This window comes from Acomys russatus, chromosome 2 (genome assembly GCF_903995435.1).
Source record: "Acomys russatus chromosome 2, mAcoRus1.1, whole genome shotgun sequence".
NCBI lineage: Eukaryota > Metazoa > Chordata > Mammalia > Rodentia > Muridae > Acomys > Acomys russatus.
This window is the reverse complement of record NC_067138.1, coordinates 19,884,635-19,909,921: the sequence shown is the minus strand read 5'-3', so window position 1 is coordinate 19,909,921 and position 25,287 is coordinate 19,884,635. Positions and strand designations below refer to the sequence as shown.

The 25,287-nt window shown below is 46.2% G+C and overlaps 1 protein-coding gene across 1 annotated transcript; it reads right to left on the bottom strand.

The window, feature by feature from the left end:
• Window positions 1–203: 203 nt before the first annotated feature.
• Window positions 204–24,411, bottom strand: Tram1 (translocation associated membrane protein 1). The gene is made up of 11 exons (XM_051158922.1): window positions 24,112–24,411; window positions 14,819–14,882; window positions 13,376–13,497; window positions 13,135–13,251; window positions 11,972–12,030; window positions 9,794–9,878; window positions 6,035–6,105; window positions 5,833–5,937; window positions 4,383–4,526; window positions 3,902–4,062; window positions 204–297 (listed from the first exon to the last, which is right to left on the bottom strand). The coding sequence occupies exons 1-11, from the start codon at window positions 24,232–24,234 to the stop codon at window positions 224–226; spliced, it is 1,125 nt and encodes a 374-aa protein (XP_051014879.1). The 5' UTR covers window positions 24,235–24,411; the 3' UTR covers window positions 204–223.
• Between the last annotated feature and the right edge of the window lie 876 nt (window positions 24,412–25,287).

Below are 25,287 nucleotides of genomic sequence, written 5' to 3'. Positions count from 1 at the left end.
TAAACTATTTTGAAGGCAGGTAGCTGAGTCTAAACTAAGATCTCTTCTCACTCACAGTAATCACCCTCCCTCAAATGCCCTTTAAATGGCAGGAACAGTACAACAGCAATAATCAAAGGGCAGAAACTGTATTTTCAAGAACAGAAAAATCGCTAGTGCTGAAAGACAGAGTAGAAAGCAGATTCTTTGGGGGGGGGGCATCAGTCAGCCGGTTTACGATCCATTATGAAGACTTCTCTTTCCTGTTCCGGGGAGAGTCAGCTCCGTTAGAGGTGACTGTTCCATTCACACCGTTCTCTGAAATGAAAGAAGTGCGGGCGTTATCCAGACATAGTAACCGCTATAAACAACACATCGCAGGTAAGAAGTCAAAGTCCAAAATTGTCAGGCAAAATTTGTGATTCTTAATCTGAACTGCACTTGACCACACGAGGAATGAAAGCAGTAAGTTAAAGGAAAGCAGAGAGGAAAAAAGTAGGGTGGGGAACTGCTGTGAACTTACAAGGGTTACAAACCCTGTTCTACAGCAGTCCTCACAGAGCACGGAGCTGCCTCCCACTGGGTGGCAAAGTCCTTGGAAAAGTTGTTCTAAGGGATGGTAAAAGTATATAGCAGCCTCTTCCTCAATACTGTGATGGCATGCCAGGTGTGACAGTACACGCCTTTAATTCCAGCATGTGGGAAGCATAGATTTCTGTGAATCACACCCCATAAATGCAGAATACATGTCCTTTTGGGGTATAGAAGAAGCATTTATTGAACTTGGGTACAGGCTGAACTGTCATCAACATATTAGTGCACAGAAATGCTTTGGAAGACGGTCTTTAATCAGCTGGAATTTAGACAGACACCAGAAGAAAGGCAAGCAGGAAACTATGAAACATCTACTAAATCAAGCAATGGACCCACATAAAAGTCATGGTTCAAAAGATTACATATAATTACAATTATAAAACGTTTGGAATGGACAGCATTCAAGGCTTGAGGAGTCCAGCTAACACAGGGATTGGGGGGACATCTTGAACTCTGGGTGATTCTCACGAAGAGGGGAGGACCACTGACTAGGAGCCATCTCAAGAAGGGGACCCTGGCAGCAAAGAGCCAACCAAACCTAAGGCAGGAAGCAAAAGCAGGGACTGATACAGCAAACACACATAAGGAAACAAATAAACAAATGTATGTGAAAATAAGAGACAACAAATAAAAGTACTTTTGCTTTTTTAGAGTGGGGTTCACATGTTCTGGGTAGGTGCTCTGCCCCGAGCTACAGCTCAGCTCTTACATGCTTGGTTTTTGTTTTTCAAGGCAGGGTTTCTCTGTGTAGCTCTGGTTGTCCTGAGCTCATTTTGTAGACCTGGCTGGCCCTGAACTCATAGAGATCTGCCTGCCTCTGTCTTCCAAGACCTGGGATTACAGGTGTGCATACCACACCTGGCTCATGCTAGGGTTTTGACTGACAAGGAAAGTAGTTCCTTGAAAATCACAGGTTGCTAAAAGGGAGACATTAGGTCAAGACTTACTGAGTCCTTATCCTAAGTGTCAATCAGTTAAGATGACATTACTGTGAGCCCCCCCCCCCCACCAACCTCTTACAGACAAAACAGCACTGAGAGTGAACACGGGACAGATGGATTTAATGCTGTTTCTAAGGCTAGCAGAATTGACAAGGACATTGGAAAAAAGTGCTAATTATAGGCTAATCCTTTATATGAATGCAGATGGAAAAAATCCTACCAAATAATTAAAAACCAACCCAGCATAGTTGCACGATCATCTGTCCCTAATGTGGGTGTTTGCCAGTAATGAAAGAGTACTTTTACATCAAGGGAAGAGAGGGCTGAGCGACCCTCAGCAGGCAGACAAGCTGGAGGTCCTGAGTTCAAATGTCCACCATCCACAAGCTGTGGCCACACATGCTCGTAGCCCCAGCACCCTAGCAGGAAGAGACAGGAGGATGCTGCCATCCTCACTGAAGATCCAGTAAGAGACACTGTCCAGAGGGAGAAAGGCAGAGAGCAAGGCACCCAACATCCTGTGGCTCTCCACACATACACCATGCCCATCCCTGTTCTCAAGTCAGGATGAGTGAGCAAGAAACTGCAATGCAAAGCATCTGGATTGCCCAGGAAGGTGCATAAACTATTTTCATTTATAGATGATTCAAAAGAACCCAAACCCACTAAAACACTTTTAAAGTAAGCACAGTAAAGCCGGCAGGATACCAGATCGATATACAGAAATCAGCTGTAATATATACTAGCAATGAACAACCTGAAAATGAAATTAAGGAGAAGATTCTGTTTTATAGCAGTATCCAAAAGAGTAAAATATTTAGGAAGAAATTTAATCAAGTACTAGACATTTAGATTGATAACTATAAAATTTAATTGGGAGAAATTAAAGAGCAGAGTAAAGGAAGACATCCATGTTCATGCTCCTGACGCATTTACAGATAAAGGAAATTTCAATCAAAACTCCAGGTGCTTTTTGCAGACATTGAAAGGTGGATCCTAAAATTCACACAGAAATGCTAGACACCTGACATGATCAAACTATGAAAAAGAACAAGGGCTGGAGAGCCTTCATCAGACAGCAACACTTCCAGACCCACAGAAAGACAGCCAGGCAGTGAGCCAGCCCAGCCACCCCACTGCAAGGCAGTGAGCTACCCTCACACCACAGTAAGGTAGTGAGCCACATGCAGAGCGACTGACACCTAAATACATCTGGCAAAATCCTGAGCTCAGAGCTGACTCATTTTTCTAAACTCATTAGAGACATGTTAGTTTTCCCAGAAAATAGTACAAGAACAATTGTGTATAAGCCAGAGAAAGACTCAGCTCACTACAATGATGCCACTTTGCTTTAACAGTCGGGTGCTCTCCCAATTGACCCAGCAGTTCCACACACCTGGATACATACCCGAGAGACAACAGAAAACAGTGCACAGCCAAAAACATGTACAGAGACGCTTACGTCACATCACCTTACAGTTACAGGTTCAAACAACCCCAATGTCCACCCACCAGATAAATAAAGTACTGTATGTTCATACAAGAGTAAGCAGCGAAGGTGGGCGGTGGTGGCGCACGCCTTTAATCCTAACACTGGAGAGGCAGAGGCAGGCGGGTCCCTGTGAGTCTAAGGCCAGCCTGGTCTACAAAGCGAGTCCAGGACAGCCAAGGCTGCAGAGACCATGTCTCAAAATACCAAAAAAAAAAAAAAAAAAAGAGTGAGCACTGATTGTGCCGTAACATAGATGAACCTCAAAAACATGATGTTAAGGGCCTGGGTCAAGGCACCTGCTGCCAAGCCCCAGCCTGAGTCTCACCCACAGGACCCGGAAGGTGGAAGGAGAGAACCGTGGCCCTAGAGCTGTCCTCAGACCCTCACATGCACACCATGCAATAGGTGCACTTGCCCCCACAAATAAAAATGTTATTTAAAAGATTTTAAAAATATTCAGCTGGCTGTGGTGGCGTGCGCCTTTAATCCCAGCACTTGGGAGGCAGAGGCAGGAAGATCGCTGTGAGTTATAGGCCAGCCTGGTCTACAAAGTGAGTCCAGGACAGCCGAGGGTACACAGAGAAACCCTGTCTCAAAAAACCAAAACCAAAACCAAAACCCAACTATGCTAAGGTTGACAAGATGTCTCAGCACTTGGAAGTGCTTGCTCTGCCTGGCCCCTGAGCCCATGCAAGGTACGACAGCAACCTCCACGGGGCTGTCCCCTGACCTCACACAGCTATGGAACACAGAGAAAAGTTAAAACATGCCAGCTGAAGTCAGTGGCGGATGACCACATGCTCTACTGCTCGTTCACTCAATATTGCGCAAAGGTCCCACAGCTATGTCGCTCCACGCCTCACCTCCCTGCTTCCACGGGTTAGGCAACACCAACCTGTTCCTTTCCGGGAAGACCTGCCTTTGGTCACGGCTGGTTTCCTCTTCACAGGCGGCGCCTGGAAGGCAGAGTGCTCCCTCCACCTCCGAAGCTGGAAGTTAATGAACTTCCACATCATGAAGGCCTGCGTGACGCAAATGGACGCCAGAACAGCAACCCTGAAAAGCACACAAAGAGCGACAAGAATCAGAGCGCGCAGAGTATGCCACAGAACAAAGGACTCTACTGTGATTTGATGGTAACGCGTTCATTTTGTTGACAAAATTATGCTAAGAAATAATCATTGCATTTAGAAATTTATCTTAGAAAGTTAAAGTTAAAACAAGGGCCTTGGTATTAACTGACGTAGGAAGAAAACTACAACAGGCATGAAAGCAAAGGGCGGGTGCCAGCCCCCAGGTCACCCCCTCACTTACTGGGTGGCATGGAGAGGCTGGTGGTATATTCAGTAACAGTGGGGACATTAAAGTAAGCGTACCTAACCGCCAACACATTGAAGTTTCCAGTACTAAAATCCAGCTTCTGATTCTCCGCTCTTGCCAAGCCGAAACCAACGGTAAGGACTGAAAGAATTAAGGTCAGAAGTCTTCCCAAAACAAAAAGAACCGCCCAGAGAGAAAACCTGTAAGAAAGATGTGTGAAGTCAGCAACAAAACTGTGAGAAGATGGCTGTACTGGAGCTTGTTCCCTCCCGAGCAAAGGCACGTTCCCACAGTCCCTCTCTGTGGTTGATACGGGGTGCATGTGTGTGGCTGAGTCTGCAGGGGCTGAAAGCCTCGAGGCCTCCCCCACTTACTCTCCACCTGACTGTTTGAGGAACTAGAGCTCACCAACTGCCAGGCCTGGCTCACTCAGCCCCGGCACCCTCTTTTGTTTTGTTTTTGTTCTTTTGAGACAGGGTCTCTCTGCGTAGCCCTGGCTGTCCTGGAATTCGCTCTGTAGACCAGGCTGGCCTCGAACTCAGAGATCGCCTGCCTCCGCCTCCTGAGTGCTGAGATTAAAGGCATGCGCCACCATGCCTGGCCCCAGGGCCCTCTTGCTGCCACCCTAAGGCAGACTTTTTACATGGGGCTGGGAATTGAACTCAGGACCTACTGGAAGAGCAGGTGGTGCTCTTAACCACTGAGCCATCTCTCCAGCCCCCATAAAACAGCATTTCTTATTCTGCAAAAAGGACTTCTGTATTCACATGCCTGGGAAAGTCTATACACTGTAGCGCCCTGTCAGGCCCATAGCACCCACTACCTTATTTAGGCTTTCCAGAACTCTTCTAGTAGACAACTGCTTAATATTTGTGCTCCCTGTGAGCACTGGCACTGCGCTTCAGAAACGTGCTGGGCACGAGCCAAGGCAGCTGCTGTCAACAAGCAGCGCCAGTTCCCATCGCAGGGCTTTACAGCCTTCGCACTCTGTACAAGTTGCAGCTTCCTATCTGAGCCTTCCCATCAAAGTCCTTTCATAGCCTTCAGACGGGATTACCCATGCCCCCCTCTTTTAACCACTTTCTTTCCTGTGTGCACACTGTAAGGGGTGGTGGGGTGTCATGGCCATGTGTGCAGAGCAGAGGACAGCTACGTGGATCTGGCTCTTTTCTCTCACTGTATGTGGTTCTGGGGGTCGAGTGCATCATCAGGCTTTTTGCTGAGCCATCTCACGGGCCCCACCTCCTTATTTTCTCCAAAAAGTTTTCCTCTCTATCACTCCTCAAAAGAAAACCACGCTATTGCAGAAGATTTGTGCCTCAAAGCCTTGTAAATAGTAAGCCCAACACAGTATCTATTTTAAGGAATAAAATATACCACACAAACATTGCTGCATGCTCCCTTTTCTTTTATTATACTAACAAAACTCTGGAATTCTCAAGGACACGCCCTCTGGGCACTGACGTCAAACACCTGCTGAATGAGTGGCGAGGAGATGGTACTCACCCCTTCTGGTACTTCTCATCACTAAAGTAAAACAGACGAGAAATGTGGAACAGAAACTCAACGAAATAGTGCAGCACCAGAAGAACAAGGCCCAGGTGGTTCAAGCTGTTGAGGGAAGCAGCGAACAAAGGTTACCTAGCAACTCAGATCCGTTAGTGGCTGTCTGCTAGGCTACTCAGACCCAAGGCAAATCCCAACTCACTTCAAAAGATACGCTCCAGCGATGTGGAAGAGGTAAAGACCAATGTAGACAAGCTGACGAGGAATATCTTCCTGCAATTACAAAGACACATCAGAGATGAAAAACAAGGTCGATGCTTTCATTTCTAACAGCACAACCCATACCTCGTCTTTCTTACATTCAGCTGACTTTGCATCTTAGCCCTACCTTTCTGGTAGTCACCCAACCGAGTCAATAATGACGGCAGCTAAAGCACCACCACTGAAATCCACCTCCACAACCAATAATTCCCAAAGCTGCTAAAACAGCATCGACAGCTTTCAAAGGACAATTATTAAAGGACCTTTCCCTAAGGGTTTCCTTAGTTGTATACAAACAGGTGTCTTCGAGATAGTATTCGCCCACTCCAGGTGGACCACAGAAAAAGTGAAGATAACTAAGAAAACTAAGTTTTGCATTTGCTGTGGCTGTAGTCTTGGGCAAGTTAGCTCAACCCTGCACCATAGGCCTAAAAATACCACCAAGAAAGAAAGAAGTGAGGAGACAACAGGAAAATACAACCACAGGGAGCCACTGGAGGACACAGCCACAGGGAACCACAGGAGAACACAGCCACAGGGAGTCACTGGAGGACACAGCCACAGGGAACCACAGGAGAACACAGCCACAGGGAGTCACTGGAGGACACAGCCACAGGGAGCCACTGGAGGACACAGCCACAGGAAGCCACAGCAGGACAAAGCCACAGGGAGCTACAGGAGGACACAGGTACAAGGAGCCACAGGAAGCCACAGGAGGACACAGCCACAAGGAGCCACAGGGAGCCACAGGAGGACACAGCCACAGGGAGCCACTGGAGAACATCTCCACCCCCAGGTAAGAATGTAAGGCTAACTAGCAACTTCCATTCAAAAGAGGCTGTAATGGTAAGTGACCAAGTAAAGAGGTGTGGCTGTGGATGTCAACAGGTAGGAATGGGAAAAATAGTTCTAATATTTTATGTAATAATTATATTACCTGTAGTCAAAACTAATTTGATTATCAGCAACAAAACATATGACTATTTCTTGAGTTCCCTAAAAGCTTCTAAGTTCAAACTAGCTGAGGACTTGCTACCCTTGGAGATGCGGTCTCTTGTTCTATTGCCCAGGCTGCGCCCTACTGCAGTGTTTCCAGTAACTGGGACTGTGGGCACACACTATAACACCTGGCTAAGAAACAGCATTTCCAATCTCATGAGCAAAATGGAGACGTGCTTCCACTGAGGCCCCGTTCGAGGACACTAAGCTCTGCCACCAACACACCTCTCCAACTGCTCACAGTGTTCCTTTCCAATTCATCTGCCCATGAAGCTGGTTCAAAACAACCGCTGGCTGCACTAGTCTCTTCCAGTAAAGATTTCTTCCAAAAATACATGTCATAGAGTAAATTTTAAGAAACTGTTTAACACACATGCAGCTGTTACTTTCAAATTATGCTAATGACTTGAAACAGTTACTTTCAACTATCACGTGTGTTAAAAATAGTTTCAGTGAAATTCTAAGTTATGTAAATTAGCCCATAAAAATTAGACTGCTTTCTGGAGAAATGCCATCTGGCAAGAACTGATAAGAAGCAGCTTTAGGAGCTAAAGTGAACAAGTGCTTTGAAGCGTTCCTGTACTAGGGTCAGTGAGCAAGATGCAGCCATGGATTAATAATGATATCCAAAGGTATTGTGTCCACGGCTATGCAAATAGATACCTAAAGAAGGCTTAGAAGAGCTGAGCCATGGCCAGGAGCAAAGCATCAAGAAACGATGACACTCTCAAGACTGCTGTCCGACAAAGCTTTCCACAGTTACACAAATGTTCCTTAAATCTGTCCAGGCTAAATGGCGGCACACACCTATCACCTCCCCTCAGGACAGACTGAGGCAGGAGAATCATGAATTTCAAGCCAGACTGGGGCCACACAGAAACACCATGTCTGAAAAGTGAGTGAGAAGTTGGGTGTGGTAGCGTATGTCTTTAATGCCAGCAGGTGGATCTTTGTGGGTTCCAGGTCAGCACGGTCTACAGAGTCCAGGACAACCAGAGCTCTTGTTACACAAACAAATTCTGTCTTGAACCACCCCCCCCCAAAAGGTTAAAAAAAATGTGTGTGTGTGTGTGAGACTCTCATACATGACTAAGAAGCAGAACTGTGTTTCAACCTAATTTATTTACATGTGGCTAGCAGCTACTGTTTTGTACAGTACAGCGCCCCTGGACACCTAAGACTCACGCAAGGAGCTCACCAGACAGGGAAGAGCTCCTGGAAACTGTGGGCCTAATTATTTTTATACATAAGAAAAAAAAAAAAAACCAACAAACAAACAGAGTGCTCACCCTAATTTGTCTGATCAACTGGAAAAGCACTCCACATATGAAAGAAGTAACATGTGCCAGAGTCCATGGCTGGACTTTGGAACGCTTTCCTAATCGTAGCAGACACCTGGCACATGTACAAAACAGACGAGGACGGCCTACTTACAGTACACGCTTTTCAAAGACTATCTGGATCTTGGGAAGGCAGAGATAAATCTACCCGTAAATGGTTATCAGAATTCCACTTGGGAAAACTTAGTGAAGCAGCAGAGGTAACACGCACAAACCTCCTAGCTGTGGCGAATGTGGACAAGGACACAGCCAACAAGGAGTAAAGCGAACACATGTGCAGCCTTAAGCTTGTGCCGAGTCATTAATAGGTGACAGACAGCGTCTCATCTAGATCCCCGGCCATATCATTCTCGGACATTATTTTCAAGTAAATGCTACACAGGCTTAAAAAACCAAACCAAAACCAGCTGTATCTACACAAAAATACTGATACTTGATGAATTTATCACAGGGAAACGGTACCCCTGGCAGAGCAGCCTCATTAGAGACTCTGAGTGTGAAGTGTAAGGCATGTGCACAGAAGGGAGAGGAGGGGCAGGCAGAGGGGCACAGCTGGGCAGCTTCAGCTGAAAGCAGTGAGCACGAGCAGAGGGGACAGAGCTCCATGAAGGGACACTGTGGACTGTGCAATGCCACGCCATGGAGGCCAGCTTTTTATTGGGGGGGGGGGGGAGGGAAGCCCACACCCAGTGCTCCAGCACTTGACCCATTTCTCTAAGCAAATACCTTTCCCACAGGCTAAAGCGGACTGTCCCACCCACCTATCTTGGGAAGGGCTTTTCTAGTGAAAATTTAACTGTGGTTTACTTTTTTGTCAACATGGAATTCTTCTTTTGGACTTCCATACTAGTTTTTGAATTGCTAGTTGTTATCCAACTGGTTACTTGTGAAATAAATTGCTAAGAAAACAAACAACCTCCCCCAAACAAAACAAATCCCAAAACAATAAGAGGAAACTAAACACATTTTTAAAAATTGCATAAGTTTTCATTTGAATTACCACTGATTTAAAAGTAAGCAATCAGTATGTCAAATGTAAAAGTTTAACAAAATCAGTAGTGTTTTTTTTCCCCCCAAGAAATACTTAAGAATTATAGGTTCTGGATGAAGGGGGGGGGGGAGGGGAGGAGAATGGCAGAAACAAAGCTGAGGGCAAGGGAAGAGGGCATCAAATAGTTTTAGAAACAACATGACAACTTTTTTTCCCTTTTATTTTGGTTTTTCAAGACGGGGTTTCTCTATGTAGTCCTGGCACTCAGAGATCTGCCTGTCTCTGCCTCCCAAGTGCTGAGATTAAAGGTATACACCCAGCTTTCTGCCCCACGTGAAATATTTTAAAGTTCAAAACAAACCCAGCTTACTTTTTTGGTTTTCTGGAAGTAGAGTTCAGGGAACGCATGGAGCCAGTACGCCAACTGCGATATGTAGAAAAACTTCATTTGAAATCTGAATGAGAAAGCAAAAATATATTTTATAGTATTTAAAAAAATAAAAAACGAACAGGTGCAAGAAACCAGAAGAGACGAGGCAGCCATGTTTTTGCTGTCATTTCATATGCTTTCAAGGCATCTTTAAGCAGCTCTTTGGCAGCCAGATTGCCCAGTTTCCCTGCCACTCAGTCAGCTCTGCTGCTGCAACAGTGGGCAAAGCCGCTGTCTGCAGAACCTCAGCTCCTTGTCTGTCAGTTACCTACGGCTGACAAGGAGGTCATGTGAGCTACAGAGAAACCCAGGGGCACGGCCGGCCCACAGATATACAAGGCTTCATCAACAGGGAAATGGGGCAAAAAGACCACCCACTGTCACAATGAAACCCATTATCTCGTATTACATACACGCTAAAAGGGGAGGGGCTGTTGCAAAGCCGTGGCTCAAAGAGTAACTGTCACTGGAAATGGGCACCGTTTTCCCTCGTGAAATATTATTTCCACTTGGCAGCTACAAGAAGAAATGCAAACAAATGGACACAGAGGCAGAACTAAAGGCAGGGACGGTTACAGGAGACGCAGCTTAGCCAGACTCAGCAGTCTCCGAGGCTGGAGTGCTGATTTTTTTTTTGCACTGTGTAAAGCTTTGTCTTTGTATATTCAGGGAGTACAGGCTGGACTTTGGTGCCGTTAAGCCTCCCCTGTCACAATGTTTTGTAAACACTCCCTCTCTCACCTTCTGATTGGTTTTACTAAAAATCTGATGGCCAAGAAAAAAGTCAAGAAGGGGAGGAGAAGAGGGAGGGATGGAGGGAGAGAGGGAGGGGAGACTCACCTAGGAAACGTGGAAGACATATGAAACTGAAGAGCCGTAAAGAACCACGTGGCAAAACATAGATCAATATAGATGAGTTAGCATAGGTTGTAAGAGTTAGCTGGGAACAACAGTAAGCTAAGGCCTAAAGCTGTCATAAATAAACGCAAGTCAGTGCGAGGGTGGGCACAGACAGCTGCTGTGGTTTTATGCAAGTATGATGTTTATAAGTACATCTTCTAAAAGTTCAACACATTATTGCACGTTTATTTCTTTAAGTCAGGGTATGGCTCAGTAAAGAGGATATTACTGCTGGATTTAAGACGAATATAACAAGGTCATGAGACTCCCTTCCGTTGTGAATTTTTCTCTAGCTTATGGTGAGTACTGTCTAGGTGGGAAGTGCCTATGACTTCCCCAGCAGGGGCACAGAGGCAGTGCCACTGCTGCGAAGGCACATATAGTCTTGCTGGGTATGTGCACAAAGCAGGGCTCACGTGACAACATAAACGATATACAGAGGCTACAAGATATAAATCCAGTAACCGATGCCGGGCACGAGGGACTTCTTGCAGGCACAGCAGCGAGGACAACTTCTTGTGCGGCAAGGGTATGAGGTAGAATCATGTCACCCTAACGAAGAAGTTCCCAGACGCAATGTATAGACACCCAGGATGCAAGCAAGATGAGCGACCCCAGCGTCAGGGATCTTACAGACAGCAGAAATGAAGGAAAGAGGACACAGGGGGGGATGGGAAAGAAAAGAGGGACACATGGAAAGAGGTAGCCATGAGAATGAGAAAGGATAAAGGTTCAGGAACAGAGAAGAGAACATCAACTCAAGTTGTTAAAATCGGGGGCTGGGAGACAGCTGGTCAGTTAAGAGTACTAACTGCTCTTACATAGGACCCCGGGTTTGAGCGCCAGCACCCACATGGTGGCTGATAACCATCACAAACTCCAGTGCCCAGGCATCTGAAGCCTTCTCATACTGCCTCTGGCATCAGGCACACAGGTGGTACACATACACACATATATAAAATAATCTCCTTAAAAAACCTTTACCAATCAGATGTCTCAAGCTGGCAAAGGTAATGGAACACACACACACACACACACACACACACACACACACACTCTTTATGACGACGGTGACGCCACTGTCCTATGCTGCAGGCAATGCACCTACTTCACGTATCATCAGCATCAAGTCCAGAGGGAGAGGCACAGGAGTGGGTTCATTTGTTTGTTATATCAACAGTCTTTAGTTAAGAAAGACCTGATAAAAAATTAACTTACGTCATCAGGTTATGGGGATAAGCTCTCCACAGGATAGTTGGATCTGAGATGTAGTTTTCCTAAGAGACAGGAAATTGGCCTATGAGTACCATGCAAACATTTACAGTTCCCCACAAAAGGTTCCAAAGAGCATGCTAAAGCCAAATGTTTTAGTTTTTCCGATGTGGTCTGAATTGCTTAGGTTAGCAAAGTGAGAATGTGTGGGAGACAAAACACCAAGATACAGCACCAACTCTCACGTATCTGTCAACACAGTAGTGTAAGAAGTCCAGGCAAACAAACACCATGCACACGACAGTCACGGATGTACAGGTGCAGACCGGGTTCGGAAGGACCCGTTTTGTTGCATGTAATCAGAAAACCAAAAATTGTACTTCTTGACAGAAGTTTACAATGATGTGAATTCATTGAATGCTATGCAAATCTTTTCCTCAGAAAATTGAATGTGTTTGGTGGAAATTACAAGAAACAAAGCAAAAAACCCCTCCAAACCCTAAGTGATGACTCCAAGAAGACTACACTTCACCAGAGTAACTCTTACATCGAAGCACATATAAAACACATACACAGATATAATAAGCTGGCATTTCCCTTGTGTCTATTACACTAGTAAGCTGGGGCAGGAACTGGACTGCAAAGTTAAGTTTTAATGTCTCTCTGATGGTAAGTGTTGGATCCTGGGCATCTTACTTTGTCTGTTATTAATTTCCACCATGACAATGTAGAAGAATTGTGCGCTTAACAGTCTCAAACGCGTGTGAAGCCACACAATGGGATATGAATGGAAGGTGCAGCTGCTTAACATTAAAGTGGATACTGCCTTCCTTCTCATTAAAGAGAGAGTAAGGTTCTGACTGCCTTACTTGGAAATTTATACATTTGAGTTCCTCGGGAAACACTCTGACTATTAAAGGAGGAAATGACTAACAACATTTCTGCTTATCAAACCTCAGCAAGTAATCACCGACATGAGATCCTCTCTGTGAACAGAGAGATCTGCAAGTGACGACACGATACAGTAATGGCATACCAAGACTGAAAATGTGTGAGGCTTTCTGAAACAGCCAACAGAGTCAGCATGGAAACTCTTAATTACCCTCGCTCAGGAGCAGAGTTCTTAGGTTAAAGGAGACTCAAGAACAGTTATCGAGTGACATACTTACAGAGATGAGAATGAATGTGCCCCACACACAAGCCAAAAGGTAGAATGCACTAAGTTGACCAGACTCATTAAACTTGCTGTGCTTTGTTTTGGAGAAGTGCATTCGTCTGTTTATTTTCTAAAAATAAAAGCAGTTATTAGTAATAAAGAATGGACACAAAATACACATCATATATGACAATCACGGCACAGAGAACTAGTAGCGCTCTACAAAATAGGGATTTCTGAGACTGTATACTTACATCCAACACGTACTCCTGAATTATGGCATGAATAATTATCGCCACGAGCATGTAGAAGAAAACGGTAGCCAAATCTTTGATACCATAGTAATAAAGGGATGCTGATTCAGTAGCTTGTTCTTCTGAAGGCCAAAAGGACACACACACACACACACACAAATATATGTGAGATTATGAAAACAGCATTCGGTACAACATCGGTATGGAAACAAACAAAAGGAGACTGGCCCCCTAAAACTCCTACAGGGCTACCTCAGACAGCTTCTCCTGAGGGTCTCATGCCCCAGGGGAATGAGAACTCAATGGGGTTTCTACGACCCAAAGCTTCAGGAATTACTTACAGAAGGCTTGACACATTAGTCACGGCCACCAGAAACCAAAACCAGAAGGAAGCCATACTCAACCTGGCAGTTTACTTGGCTACTCTCCTGTCTCGGGAGCCCCTGCAAACTCCTGGCTGGGCTTGCAGACTGGACCCTCCATCACAGTGCTCGGTGAAAGCTAATTTAATTTTTATATCCATTGGTTCTGATCTCTAAGTACCAGATAGCTGCAACTGCTACTTAATGGTTACTTTAATGTTTGGATTTGCTTAAATTTTCAAAGTAAATATCAGTATTTGTGAGCTGTTGGCACCTATTTTAGGAGTCTGGGGGCTTGCTGAGGGGCACTGAGGTGAAAATATCATTTTGGCATCTTGAATGCCACACAAACACTACACTCTCTGGCAATTTGCTTTCTTAGTCACTAAATCAAGCATTTATAAACCTACACACAAACTTGTCCTGTCTCTCTGCTCTTCCACTAAGGTGGGACACCCCAGAGGAGGTTACTGCCAGCCACACTGCCATTTCCTTAACCAAGCACCCCTTTCGCTTATGACAGTCAACCACATTCCCGCCCTCCAGAGTAAGCAACCTCCCAAAGCAACTTAATTTTTACACAGCATAATTTGTAAATAAAACTTTCTAAAAGGAAAGTATGGTTTGGGCAATTATCTGATATTTCTTTAGAGTTTACTGATATTTTCTCTAGTCAAAATACTTGCTAGAGGCAGAATATAACAAAAATGGAAAGGCAAGGGTAAGTCTGAAGAGATTATTCTTGGTACAAGATGTAATGAAGGAAAATATAAAAGGATGTAATGAAGGGCAGAAGAACTGAACCACAACACCAACCTGTGGGAATCCTGACTGCACAGCCACCTAACCGAGCACATCTGCCCTCAGGGTTTCCTTCAGAGAAGGATTAGTGAAACCAATACAAATTTTCTGATGGAATTTCAAGACCATGCACAAAATATATAATAAACAATAAACATATAAAGCAGACTTCACATACCATTTAGGATAAAATAAAGTCTACACACTGGAGACTAATATGGATTCTAGTGTCTGTAGTTATTTCCAGTGTGTTCAATTGTGTGTCCACATAAACACGCACCTGTCACAGGGCGGGTAACATTGTACTGAAGAGCGACAAAGATGATGGCGGCTTTTGCTGTTACCTGGAGAGAGAAGGCAGGAAAAACATCAGCTGCGAGTCTCTCCCAGGTGAATACACCGAGGTAACAAGATGACAAGTTCTGCCCCAGGTCTAAGCAGCAAGGCCTGTGTTCTGATCACAAGCAGAACCTGGAGTTAGGACAATTCACCGAAGACTTTTCTGTAATTCAGGCTACGTAACCCATCTGTGCTGTTAACATTTGACGACACCACCACCACCACCACCACCACCAACGATCACTTCGGTTTATCTGGTAAGCAGTGCTTTCTCAAATATCCATTTGCTATTACAGAACAATCACCATCAAATTCCCATCAAGGAAAATGCTGTGTGAATTAATAAAAGGAAGCTGAGTTTGCTCAAGAGAAGACCGGCCACATGCAGGGTCTGCGTGCTCAATCTCTCTCCGACACACTTGGCAACGGTCAGGAAACAGCCCCTTAACTTGACTGCTGGTCAGTGTAAAGTGGTCAGAACACAGATGGAACACTGGCTGAGCATTTACAGGCACCGAGGCCAGTGCTGCACCAGAAAGGCTCAACTACAGATGAATTAACTAGTCCCATGACAAAAGCTGGGCTGCGTCAGGGCCGGCACACAAACTTACAATTCTGCAGGATCTGTGCCAACAGCCTACATTACAGATACTCGGGATGAAGGGCCAAGCTCTTTGCTTTTCCTTGAGCCAGGAAGTGCTTCTCAGAGGTGTGGTGCAAGAGCTTGTTTGAAGTTCCCGAGGAGCACACAGGGGTAAAGGTGGCATCAGAGGTAGAAGGAGGTAAATGTAAGGTCGGGCACTGAACACACACGAGGGAGACAGAGAAGCACACACACAGAACTGAGCCGCTTCCTTCAGCGGGATTTGGAGACTTTAAGGAGGGAGTGTTTCTTCCTTTGTAAGGCTGCCAGGTGTAACCTAATTTGGTCTCTTGCCCCTTGGATTCTCCGCATCGCCGCCACACTCATCTCCCAATTGCATGACCATATTCCTTGTTCTACCTGCCAAGAATCCTTCCTTGGATTCCTGCCTTCCTAGGAGGTGTGCTCTACGCTCCCCCGGCTCATCCGCTTTGCAGCCCTCTTCCATGAAGTCTTTGTTTTCTGTTTGTTTGTTTGTTTGTTTCCTGAGACAGGGTTTCTCTGTGTAGCCCTGGCTGTTCTGGATTCGCTTTGTAGACCAGGCTGACCTCGAACTCACAGCGATCCACCTGCCTCTGCCTCCCGAGTGCTGGGATTACAGGAGTGCCTCACAGAGTCCTTCTTTGTTAGATAGTCATCTCCCGTTAGAGCTCAGTCCCATCACATCTTTCAAGGGCATCTTCTCTGTCTTCTCAGAGTGGGGCAGCTCGTTTGTCAGAATACCTCAAGAGGGTACCCATTACAAAATGAGGGCCATCTGGGCTGGGGGGCTTGTACATCATAATGTCACTATACGCTCAGAACCTAGTATGGAGAGTCTGGCAAGGTGGCTCAGCCAATAAGGGCCCTTGTCACCAAGCCTGACAACCCGAGTTCAACCTCTGGAGAGGTAGAGGGAGGGAGAGGGAGCAAAGTGACTCCTGTGGTTGTCTTCTGACCTCTGCACAGTAATTAATGATAATTTTAAAGAAGAACCCAGCATAGCACCTAGAAAATACTAGGCGATTCACCGGTATTACAGAATAAATAGAAGACGAAATACCACAGAGTGAAATGTAAAGCAAGTGTAAGACTTTTGCAAGCTGCCCCATGAAGGATAGGAAAGTCAGTGTTGGGACAGTAGCGGGGTGGGATAGAGGCGGCGCTTAGAAGGCCAGGGTAGGGTCTGGTAAGCAAAAGAAAAGAGTCTCACACTACACACTGGTGCTTACAGGAGAGAGGCTAACTGACTGAGATTTCGGTGAGAGACATGGTTGGAAAGGGCTGCAGGTGGCTTATACCCACTCTAGAACCCAGAAGGCAGGACTTGGCTTGGATAAAGACTTGGTAATTACTCTTTAGGAATGGAAGTTGAAGTGTGGAGTTTATCGCCTATGCAAGTGTACATGTCTGCAGAGAGGCAAAGCTCAAGTGCCTGCTGTGCTCTGGGTAAGTGTCTTCTAAAGGCCATGTGCCAAACAATCACTAGAACCTTTAGTTCATGGAGCCGAGGGAGAGCTTTGCTGGCCACTTCAGGTGGTACCTCAAAGTGGCCTGTGGGACGCTGCCCTCTTGTTTATGGCACAGTGGGAAGAGCCACTGTCCCATCAGGCGCGCTCAGCCATTACCTTTCACCTCGCCACAGACCTAGAGCAGTGGGGCGAACTCACGATGGCCTGACTCCCTAAACTAAAAAGAAATGTCAGCGACGGAACGAGATCAAACACCTGGCACCCCCAAAGCCAAGGGGACAATGCTTCAAAGCCAAATGGACTCATTTACAAAGTCAAGTTTTCAAAAGGTGTGGTACGGAGACGACGATCAAGTCCTAACGGGTTGGCCTGAGTGATGGCAAACCGAAATCCTGAGATCGGAACCTCTGTTGGCAGCTGGGCACAACGCTGCTGCTTTGAGGAGTGGAAAGAGAAAGAGCTTGTGCAGGGCTAATAGTTGCCAGGAGAAAGGAGGAATCACACACACAGACAAAAAGTGGAAAACAGCAGCAGGAAGCGCTGGGAGGGACCTGTTAGGAGAATTCTCTGTGTGCTTCCTCCTAGCTACGATGGTGGCACAGGCTGCGTTCAAGCCTAAGATCCAAAGCAACCTGGTTTTTTGTTTTTAAATTCTGGAGTGTGTGCATATATGCTACAGGATATTTTGCAGATGAGACTTGGTTCTAGGCATGCAATTCATTTGTTTCTTAGATACCATGCACACTGTGGACCCCTATGTTTGACTGTAATTTGTCATGAGTCCGGGATGGAATTGTCTTACTCACGTGAACTGAAGAAATCTATGTGTGGGCGAGTGAAGGGAGAGTGATGAGAATGAGGACGGACCCACCTACCCACCCACCCACCCACTCCGTGCGAGTCCACACTCACGTACGCATATATCTGAGGTATGTGTCACGTAGTTAAAGCTAACCCAGAACTAAAACGCTCTTCCCCCAGCCTCCAAAGCCCTAGCATTACGGGGCTGTACTACCACCCCAGTTTACATTCAATTAAACTTGTTTTACTTGTGCGTGCGTGTGCGTGCATGTGTGTGTATGTGCGCGTGCCCAATGCCACTTGTTAAGGGTAACAGGGCCTGCATGAGGAGGATTCATAGTTCTCACAGGGAAAGGGGTTGGCCTGGACAAGCACAAAGATTGCAGATTATGTCTGAGGTCAACAACTTAATCTGTGACACCAACATGTGCATGATTTTTTTCCTAGTACCCCTCAGCAATGTGACTTGAGACGACACACACAAAAGGCAACAGTTGGGTGTGTGGATGCATGTTTGTAATCCCAGCATCCGGGAGGCTACAGCAGGAGGATCCTGACCCCAGCTTGTGTTACACAGACAAGGGGGGAGGAGAAGAGCGAGTAAAAAACAAGGAACAGGAGTCTCCTCTTAGGCATGGTTTTCATTTACCTGTGGTGAACAGCAGCAGCCTTGAAAATTTGGAGACTCTGAGCTAGGAAGGTCAGTTTTAAACTGTGCTGTAGAGAGCAGTAAGAGGAAACTGGTGCCGTCTCACCCAGGACACCGGCGGCCTTTGTCCAGCGCATTCACGTTGTAGGCACCAACGGCCTGTTAGTAGCTGTTGTGGCTATCAGACGAACTGTCAGGCCAGTTCTAGTAACCTCGACACAGTAGCCTGACAGGAGCATCCTTTGCCTTGTTTCGTCATCTCGTGCCATAGTAAGGGTGAACATGAGAGGCTGCCTTCACGTAACTGGTATTAGAGTGTAACTGTTCTACTTTATTACTGTTAGTCTTTCATGTACTTGGTTTATTAAACCACCACAGATACTATGCGTAGCAAACTCATAGAATACATCGTGTAGTAAAATGTGAGTCTGCAGGCATCCCTGGGGTACGGGACACAGTTCGTGTGAAAAGGTGTGGTGGGTGGTGTCCTGCAGCCATGTAGTTTTTAGGAAGAAAAGCAACAAGAGGTAGAAAGAGGTAAAGCTATGCTAACAATACGGGCTAGCTAGAGAGCTGGCGGAAGAACAGCGGGGGTGGAGTGGGGAGGGGGGTGCACTCTGCTGCCCTGGAAGTCACGATCTAGAGTCGAATCAGGGCCTATGACTGAAAACATATCTAGACTACGGTCACGAAGGAAAACTACCGACCAGGGGGACACGAGGATCAGCTCAACAGAAGGGCTATTAAAGGCGCTGCAGTAAAGCTTGGTGAGGGACCTGGTAAGATGGTTGGCATGTGCTGGTTGCCAAGCCTGAGACTTTAGTTCAGTCTCTGGGAATCCTGTAATGGAAGGAGCAAACTGACTCTTGCAAGTTGCCTTTTGACATGACCCCCACCCCACCCCCGTCCCCTCACAAAAGGATTTTTAAAAGGATTTAAAAGGAGAGTTGTTGGGGCTGGTAAGATGGCTTGGAGGCTAAAGGCAGTTGCCTCATGGCTGACAACTTACGGAGAGTGGACCCCTCACAGGCGCTCTCTAACCCGCAATGTATGCTGGGGTACCTGGACACGACCGCTCACATATCTACACTGTCTCTGCTGCTGCCTCCATGTTGGCATTTTCAGTTTATAATATGAGGTCTTCAATACCACAGCTAGGGAAAACTTTGTTTTCCTTTATATGCAGCAAATGTAAATCTTAAAGGTAAATGTAGTACCAAATTCTAAACACAACAAAAATTAGATTATCCCTTTATGTAAGGCTTCTAAATAAAATTAAGATCTGGCTTCTAGTGGGCTTAGCATATGACATTGGACAGGGGGAGAGGAGAAAAGATAGGAGTTATTCCCACCAGAAAATGTATCGAGAAAATCATCTGTGCTGCCATGCCCAGGCAGCTCCACAGCCTGTCCAGCAAGGCTTCAGCAAGTTATAAGAAATGCTGGCTTACACTACAAACATACCACGCTGATGCTTATTACATTAAAATGCAGAAATGGCCTTCTGGGGGGGCATTTATACTAGTATCTACTTAAAAGAAAGAAAGGGAAAATAATTTAGATCTATCTTACATAGGTTACATTTCATGAGATCCAAGTCTACAGGTAATGTCATAACACTTCAGCTTTTTTTTTTTTTTAAGTGGCTATTAGTGGGGGCTTGGTGTTTGTTCATGTTATAAAAAAAAGAAGTGCCGGGTATGGTGGTGCACGTCTTTAATCCCAGCACTCGAGAGGCAGAGGCAGGCAGACTGATGTGAGTTTGAGGCCAGCTTGGTCTACAAAGTGAGTCCCAGGCAGCCAAGGCTATACAGAGAAACTGTCTTGAAAAAAACAAAACCAACCAAGGCTACACAGAGAAACCCTGTCTCGAAAAACCAAAACCAAAACCAAAACCAAAAACAACAAAGAAGTATTCTGTATTGTTAGAGGTAGGCACAGTTACTGTATGTGCTGGATTCCTGAAAGGTATGCAAATTTTTGTCAAATTCTACTTCTCCATCAGTTTATATTAAAAAAAAATTTTTTTTAAAGACAGGGAAATGCCATTAAAATAAGCTATGTTTAAAAATAAAATCTGTGGGATTACATAGATGGCGCAGTGGTTAAGGGTACTTGTTGTTTTTCTAGAGGATCCAGGTTCAATCCCCAGTACCGACATGGCAGCTCACAACTGTCTGACTCCAGCTCCAGGGGCCCTGCCACCCTCTTCTGACCTCCAAGGGCACTAGGCACACATGTAGTACACAGACATGCATGCTGGCAAAACATCCATACATGTAAAGAACTTGAAATGAAAGCTAGAACCAAACAATAATAAAATGTGGGTCGGTGGATGCCTGATGGTCTGAGTGTCATCCCTAGCATGCACAAGGTAGGAGAGGAACCTGTGGTACAAAGGTTTGCGCATGCACATAAGCACAAACACACGGACACTGCCTCTCCATAGCTGTAAACGCCAACATCCTGAAGCCTATCAGGGGCAAACAGCCTACTGTTCCCTGACTGCCCGCTGCAAAGTGACTCCATTCAGAACCGTTGTGAACTTCTCTTGATTCTTCCATATTGTTCTCCTAGGAAGCGTCCAACATGTCCTTACATCTTTGTTGTTCTTGTTCAATGTTGCCTATTTCTTCTTTTTTTTTTTTCTTTTCTTTCTTTTTTTTTTTTTTGGTTTTTTGAGACAGGGTTTCTCTGTGTAGCCTTGGCTGTCCTGGACTCCCTTTGTAGACCAGGCTGGCCTCGAACTCAGGTCGATCCACCTGCCTCTGCCTCCCGAGTCCTGCCTGGGATTAAAGGCGTGCGCCACCATGCCCGGCTATGTTGCCTATTTCAAATACAAAATCATTAATATTATTTGCATTCTATAGACAGACATTGACTATAAAAAGAAAACATCATTTACAAGAGTTGCATTAAAAAGTTTCTAAAGTCCCTTCCCCTCAGATTACTTGTTCCTCAACTTTTAGAGAGAGAGGGGGGCGGGGGGCGTGCGCCTGAGTGAGCTGTCACATTTTCCAACCTCCATGAACTGCCAAGGGAGAACCATAGCTACCTTCTTGTAAGTCAAACCCTGAGTGAGGCACAACATATCAATTATAACCCATTTATATAGATTAGGAAACTTAAATTCTAATCTTCCCCTAACTTGAATCAGCTGCACAGTGCAGACTTCTAGAGGGTTCCCATGCGCTTGCCTGTTTGGTAGTTCTTCTTGGTATTACCATAAATCCCCTAATATTTTGTCAGTATTCGTCCACAAAAGGCTTAGCAGTTCTGCAAAATATCAGCTTCTCTATTATTTCAGTACACACTGTACTTCTATAATTAGATTGAGATTCAGCAGCAGTTATTTTCAAAGTCAAAACAGCAAAAACCCACCCAGCCTGTTTCTTTCCCACATAAACAACGTGCTTTCAAAACGTAAATCTTCAACATATGGTTGAAGAAAATGAGTCAACTGTACTAACTGCTCTGCTCTGCTTACCATTTTAACACTCACTACTTTTTGGAGTGATTTAAAGCATTCTATTTAGTATTAAAAACAATCCACTTACTGTTAAAAACCTTTATTTAATCCCAGCACTTGGAAGACAGAGGCAGGTGGTTCTTGTGAGTTCAAGGCCATGCTCAGCAACATTAACAAATTCCAGGACAGCCAGGGCTACATAACAAGCCTGTCTCCAAACAAACAAACAAAACCCACTGACATAATGGTGAGTTTCCTAGAAAATGTGGTGAAAGAATACAGATCAGTTTACATGGAAACAGGTTGTGGCATTTCCAAGTGTCCAATGCCTGGCTTATGTTTCACATGACTGCAGAAAGCTCTACAGCTCATCACAGCCTGAGTATGCCTCTCAAGTCATGAGCTGTTACCATGTGATGTGGAGATGGCCATACTGTGCATACGAAAGCTTTGCACTTTCTTTTTTAAAAAATTATTATTATTTTCAAAACAGGGAGGGGCTTATGTGGTTGTTATGAGTTGGAGTTCATTATGTAGTCCACCCTGGATTTGAATTCATAATTCTCCTGCTTAGGATTCCAGAGTGCAGAGGTGACAAGCGTAGATCTACCAACCATGCCACTGTGAGAGAGCAAACAAGCACTAGGCACTGGAGAACACATGTCAGGCACAGGGCTCTCACCTAACCCACACCAACCCTGGGTTCCATCTCCAACAACAACAACAAAAAAATTAAAGCAAGCATTTACCACAGGACCACACACCAAACCCTGAATTTTTTTTTTTTTTTTTTTGGTTTTTTTTTTGGTTTTTTTCGAGACAGGGTTTCTCTGTGTAGCCTTGACCATCCTGGACTCACTTTGTAGACCAGGCTAGCCTCGAACTCACAGCGATCCGCCTGCCTCTGCCTCCCGAGTGCTGGGATTAAAGGTGTGCGCCACCACGCCCGGCTCCAAACCCTGAATTTTAACCGCCACCCACTCATCTAATACTTCTACAGGCCGAATTATCTGATCCTTCAGCAGCAGCTGTGAGGCGTGATTTACATTTCATTTGTAAGGGAAGAGAAATTACATCTCCGATCTGTGTTAGCTTGAAAGCTTTTTGACAAGTTAGTTCCACTTGGCCTTCACCCTGCCACCTCCTTGGTAGTGACTGCAACCACATGTGACACTATCAGGAATAACAAGCACTTATGTGTAGATTCAGAAGTCTATTAGAAGAGAAACAAACATTAACATATTAAGTTATCTAATGAGAACTGAAAAAAAAAAAAAAAAAAAAGAAAAGAAAAGAAAAGAAACTCAAATGGGCTCAATGGAAAACAAAAAAACCAAAACCCTCTTCATCTTTCATCATTGGCTGTTTGATTCCATTAGTTTCTTGCTTTCACTCACATCTTTAAAACTCTATTCTCGACAGTAGAAAAAGACTAGTAAAAATAGATAGTAAAGTATTGATCCCCACTAGGTTACATGCCAGGGGGAGAGGAGACAAAATGGTAATCATCAATACACTTAATGAGACTCAGAGGCTTACAGATTAAAAAAAAAAAAAATTAGAAAGGGGGAGAGTGGGCGGATGTACTGAAGGGGGTGGAAAAAACCCGTAGGGTGTTACAGGTTCACCTCGCAAACTTTATTACCCACATTCAACAGCTGTTAAATAAGTCATCAAAACACTCAGATCTGTGGGAAGAGAATTTACACACTCCTGACAGTCTCATCGCCTCTGCTTCAAGAAACGAAATCGCTCAACTCAGCACAGCTGTTGAGAGCCTCGCGTCGCGATCCACACCCCCCCCCCCCGCCCGGGAACCGAGAGTCGAGGCAGAAAGTTGGGTGAGCGGCTGTCGGCGGGGCGAGGGGCCACCGGGTGCGGGTACCCGGTCCCCGCCCTCCGCGCAGCCCCGAGTGTGGGTCGGGGTCCGACGAGGTGTGTGTGTGTGTGGGGTCCCTGTCAGTCACCCGGCCCTGCTGCCACGGCCCCGGGTCCGCCCACCGCGCAGGGCCAGCACGGCCGCGCCCGCCGCCCCCGCCGGCCCCTCGCCGGCTGCCACGTAACCCTTCGCGGGAAGCAGGAACTGCGCGGCGCAGGAGGGGGCGGCGGGCCGAGCCGGGGCCGCAGGGCCGCGGGGGTCGACGCGGAGCCCGGCAGCTCCCGTGGGGTCTGCGGACCCTGGGGGGGACCGGGGCGCCGCGATGGAGGATGGAGGGCTCACCTCGAACATGAGCCCCAGCAGGAAGAGCATCGCCAGGCAGGAGACGATGTCCGCGTGATTCTGCAGCACGAATTCGTGGCTCAGCAGCGGCGGGTTCTTGTTGCTCTTCTTGCGAATCGCCATGGTGGAGCCGCCGCCTGTGCCTGCAGGTGCTCCGTCCTCACGGGCTCCGCGCTCTCAGCTGCTCACCGCCGCGCCGCGCCGCCGCTTCCCGCTGGCTGCTCCGCACAGCCCCGTCGCAGCCGCTCGCTGGGGCTTCACTTCCCATCCCACAGCCAGTACGCAGCCGCCGGGGCGGCCCGGAAAAAAAAAAAAAAAAAAAAAAAAAAAAAAGCCAGCCCGCAGCGGAGGCGAGCATGCGCACCAGGGAGGGACCGCGCGCTCGCTCGGTGGCCGTGCCTGGCGGCCCATAGCGCCCCCTGTGACCAGGAGGTCGCGAGACACGAGTGGCGCCCCGAGGCTCCGCACCGGGGGTTGGGAGTCGTTTGGGGCGCGAGCTTCCTAGGAATGGTCCCTAGGGTCGCGTGCTGCAGTGTGCACGGCCCCCGGGTGCTTTCGTGCCCTCCTGGCCCACCTTGGCCTTGGTGCTACCGCGTTCTTCCACACTGATGGGCAGCCGTGTTAAGAGAGCCACTGTCCATAAAATCTGGAAAAACGCCGTAGCCTGCCTATTTCAAGGGGGTTTTCGCTACTTTGAGCATCTGTCTTCCAACGTCGCTGCATAGGAGCCAGGGATTGTGGCCGACTCCTATAATGCCATGGTTTGAGAGGCCGAGGCAGAAGTGCTGTGAGTTTAATACCATCCAGGGCTACATAGTAACATGTTTCGAAGTAAAAAGACGAAAACGAAATGTTAACTGTTTGCTTACCTCAGAGTTAAGTTCTTTTGTGTCTTTCTACCCAGCTCCTGCCTCTCCACTGGGAGTTTAGATTTAGTTGCTACACTTTTTGGAGTCCGAGGAAATCGTGAAAACAAAACAAACAGAAACAAAATCCCTTATCACATCCTCCTTTTGGATATTTCTGTTTAATCCAGAGTCTTTACTTTTCCTGAAAAAAAAAAAAAAAAAAAAAGTGCACTACTTACCCAATCCAGAAGCCAAAATCATCCTGGGTTGCATCTTTTTATTATCCTTCGACATCTAACCCAGCACCAAATCCAGGCAATTTAGTGTC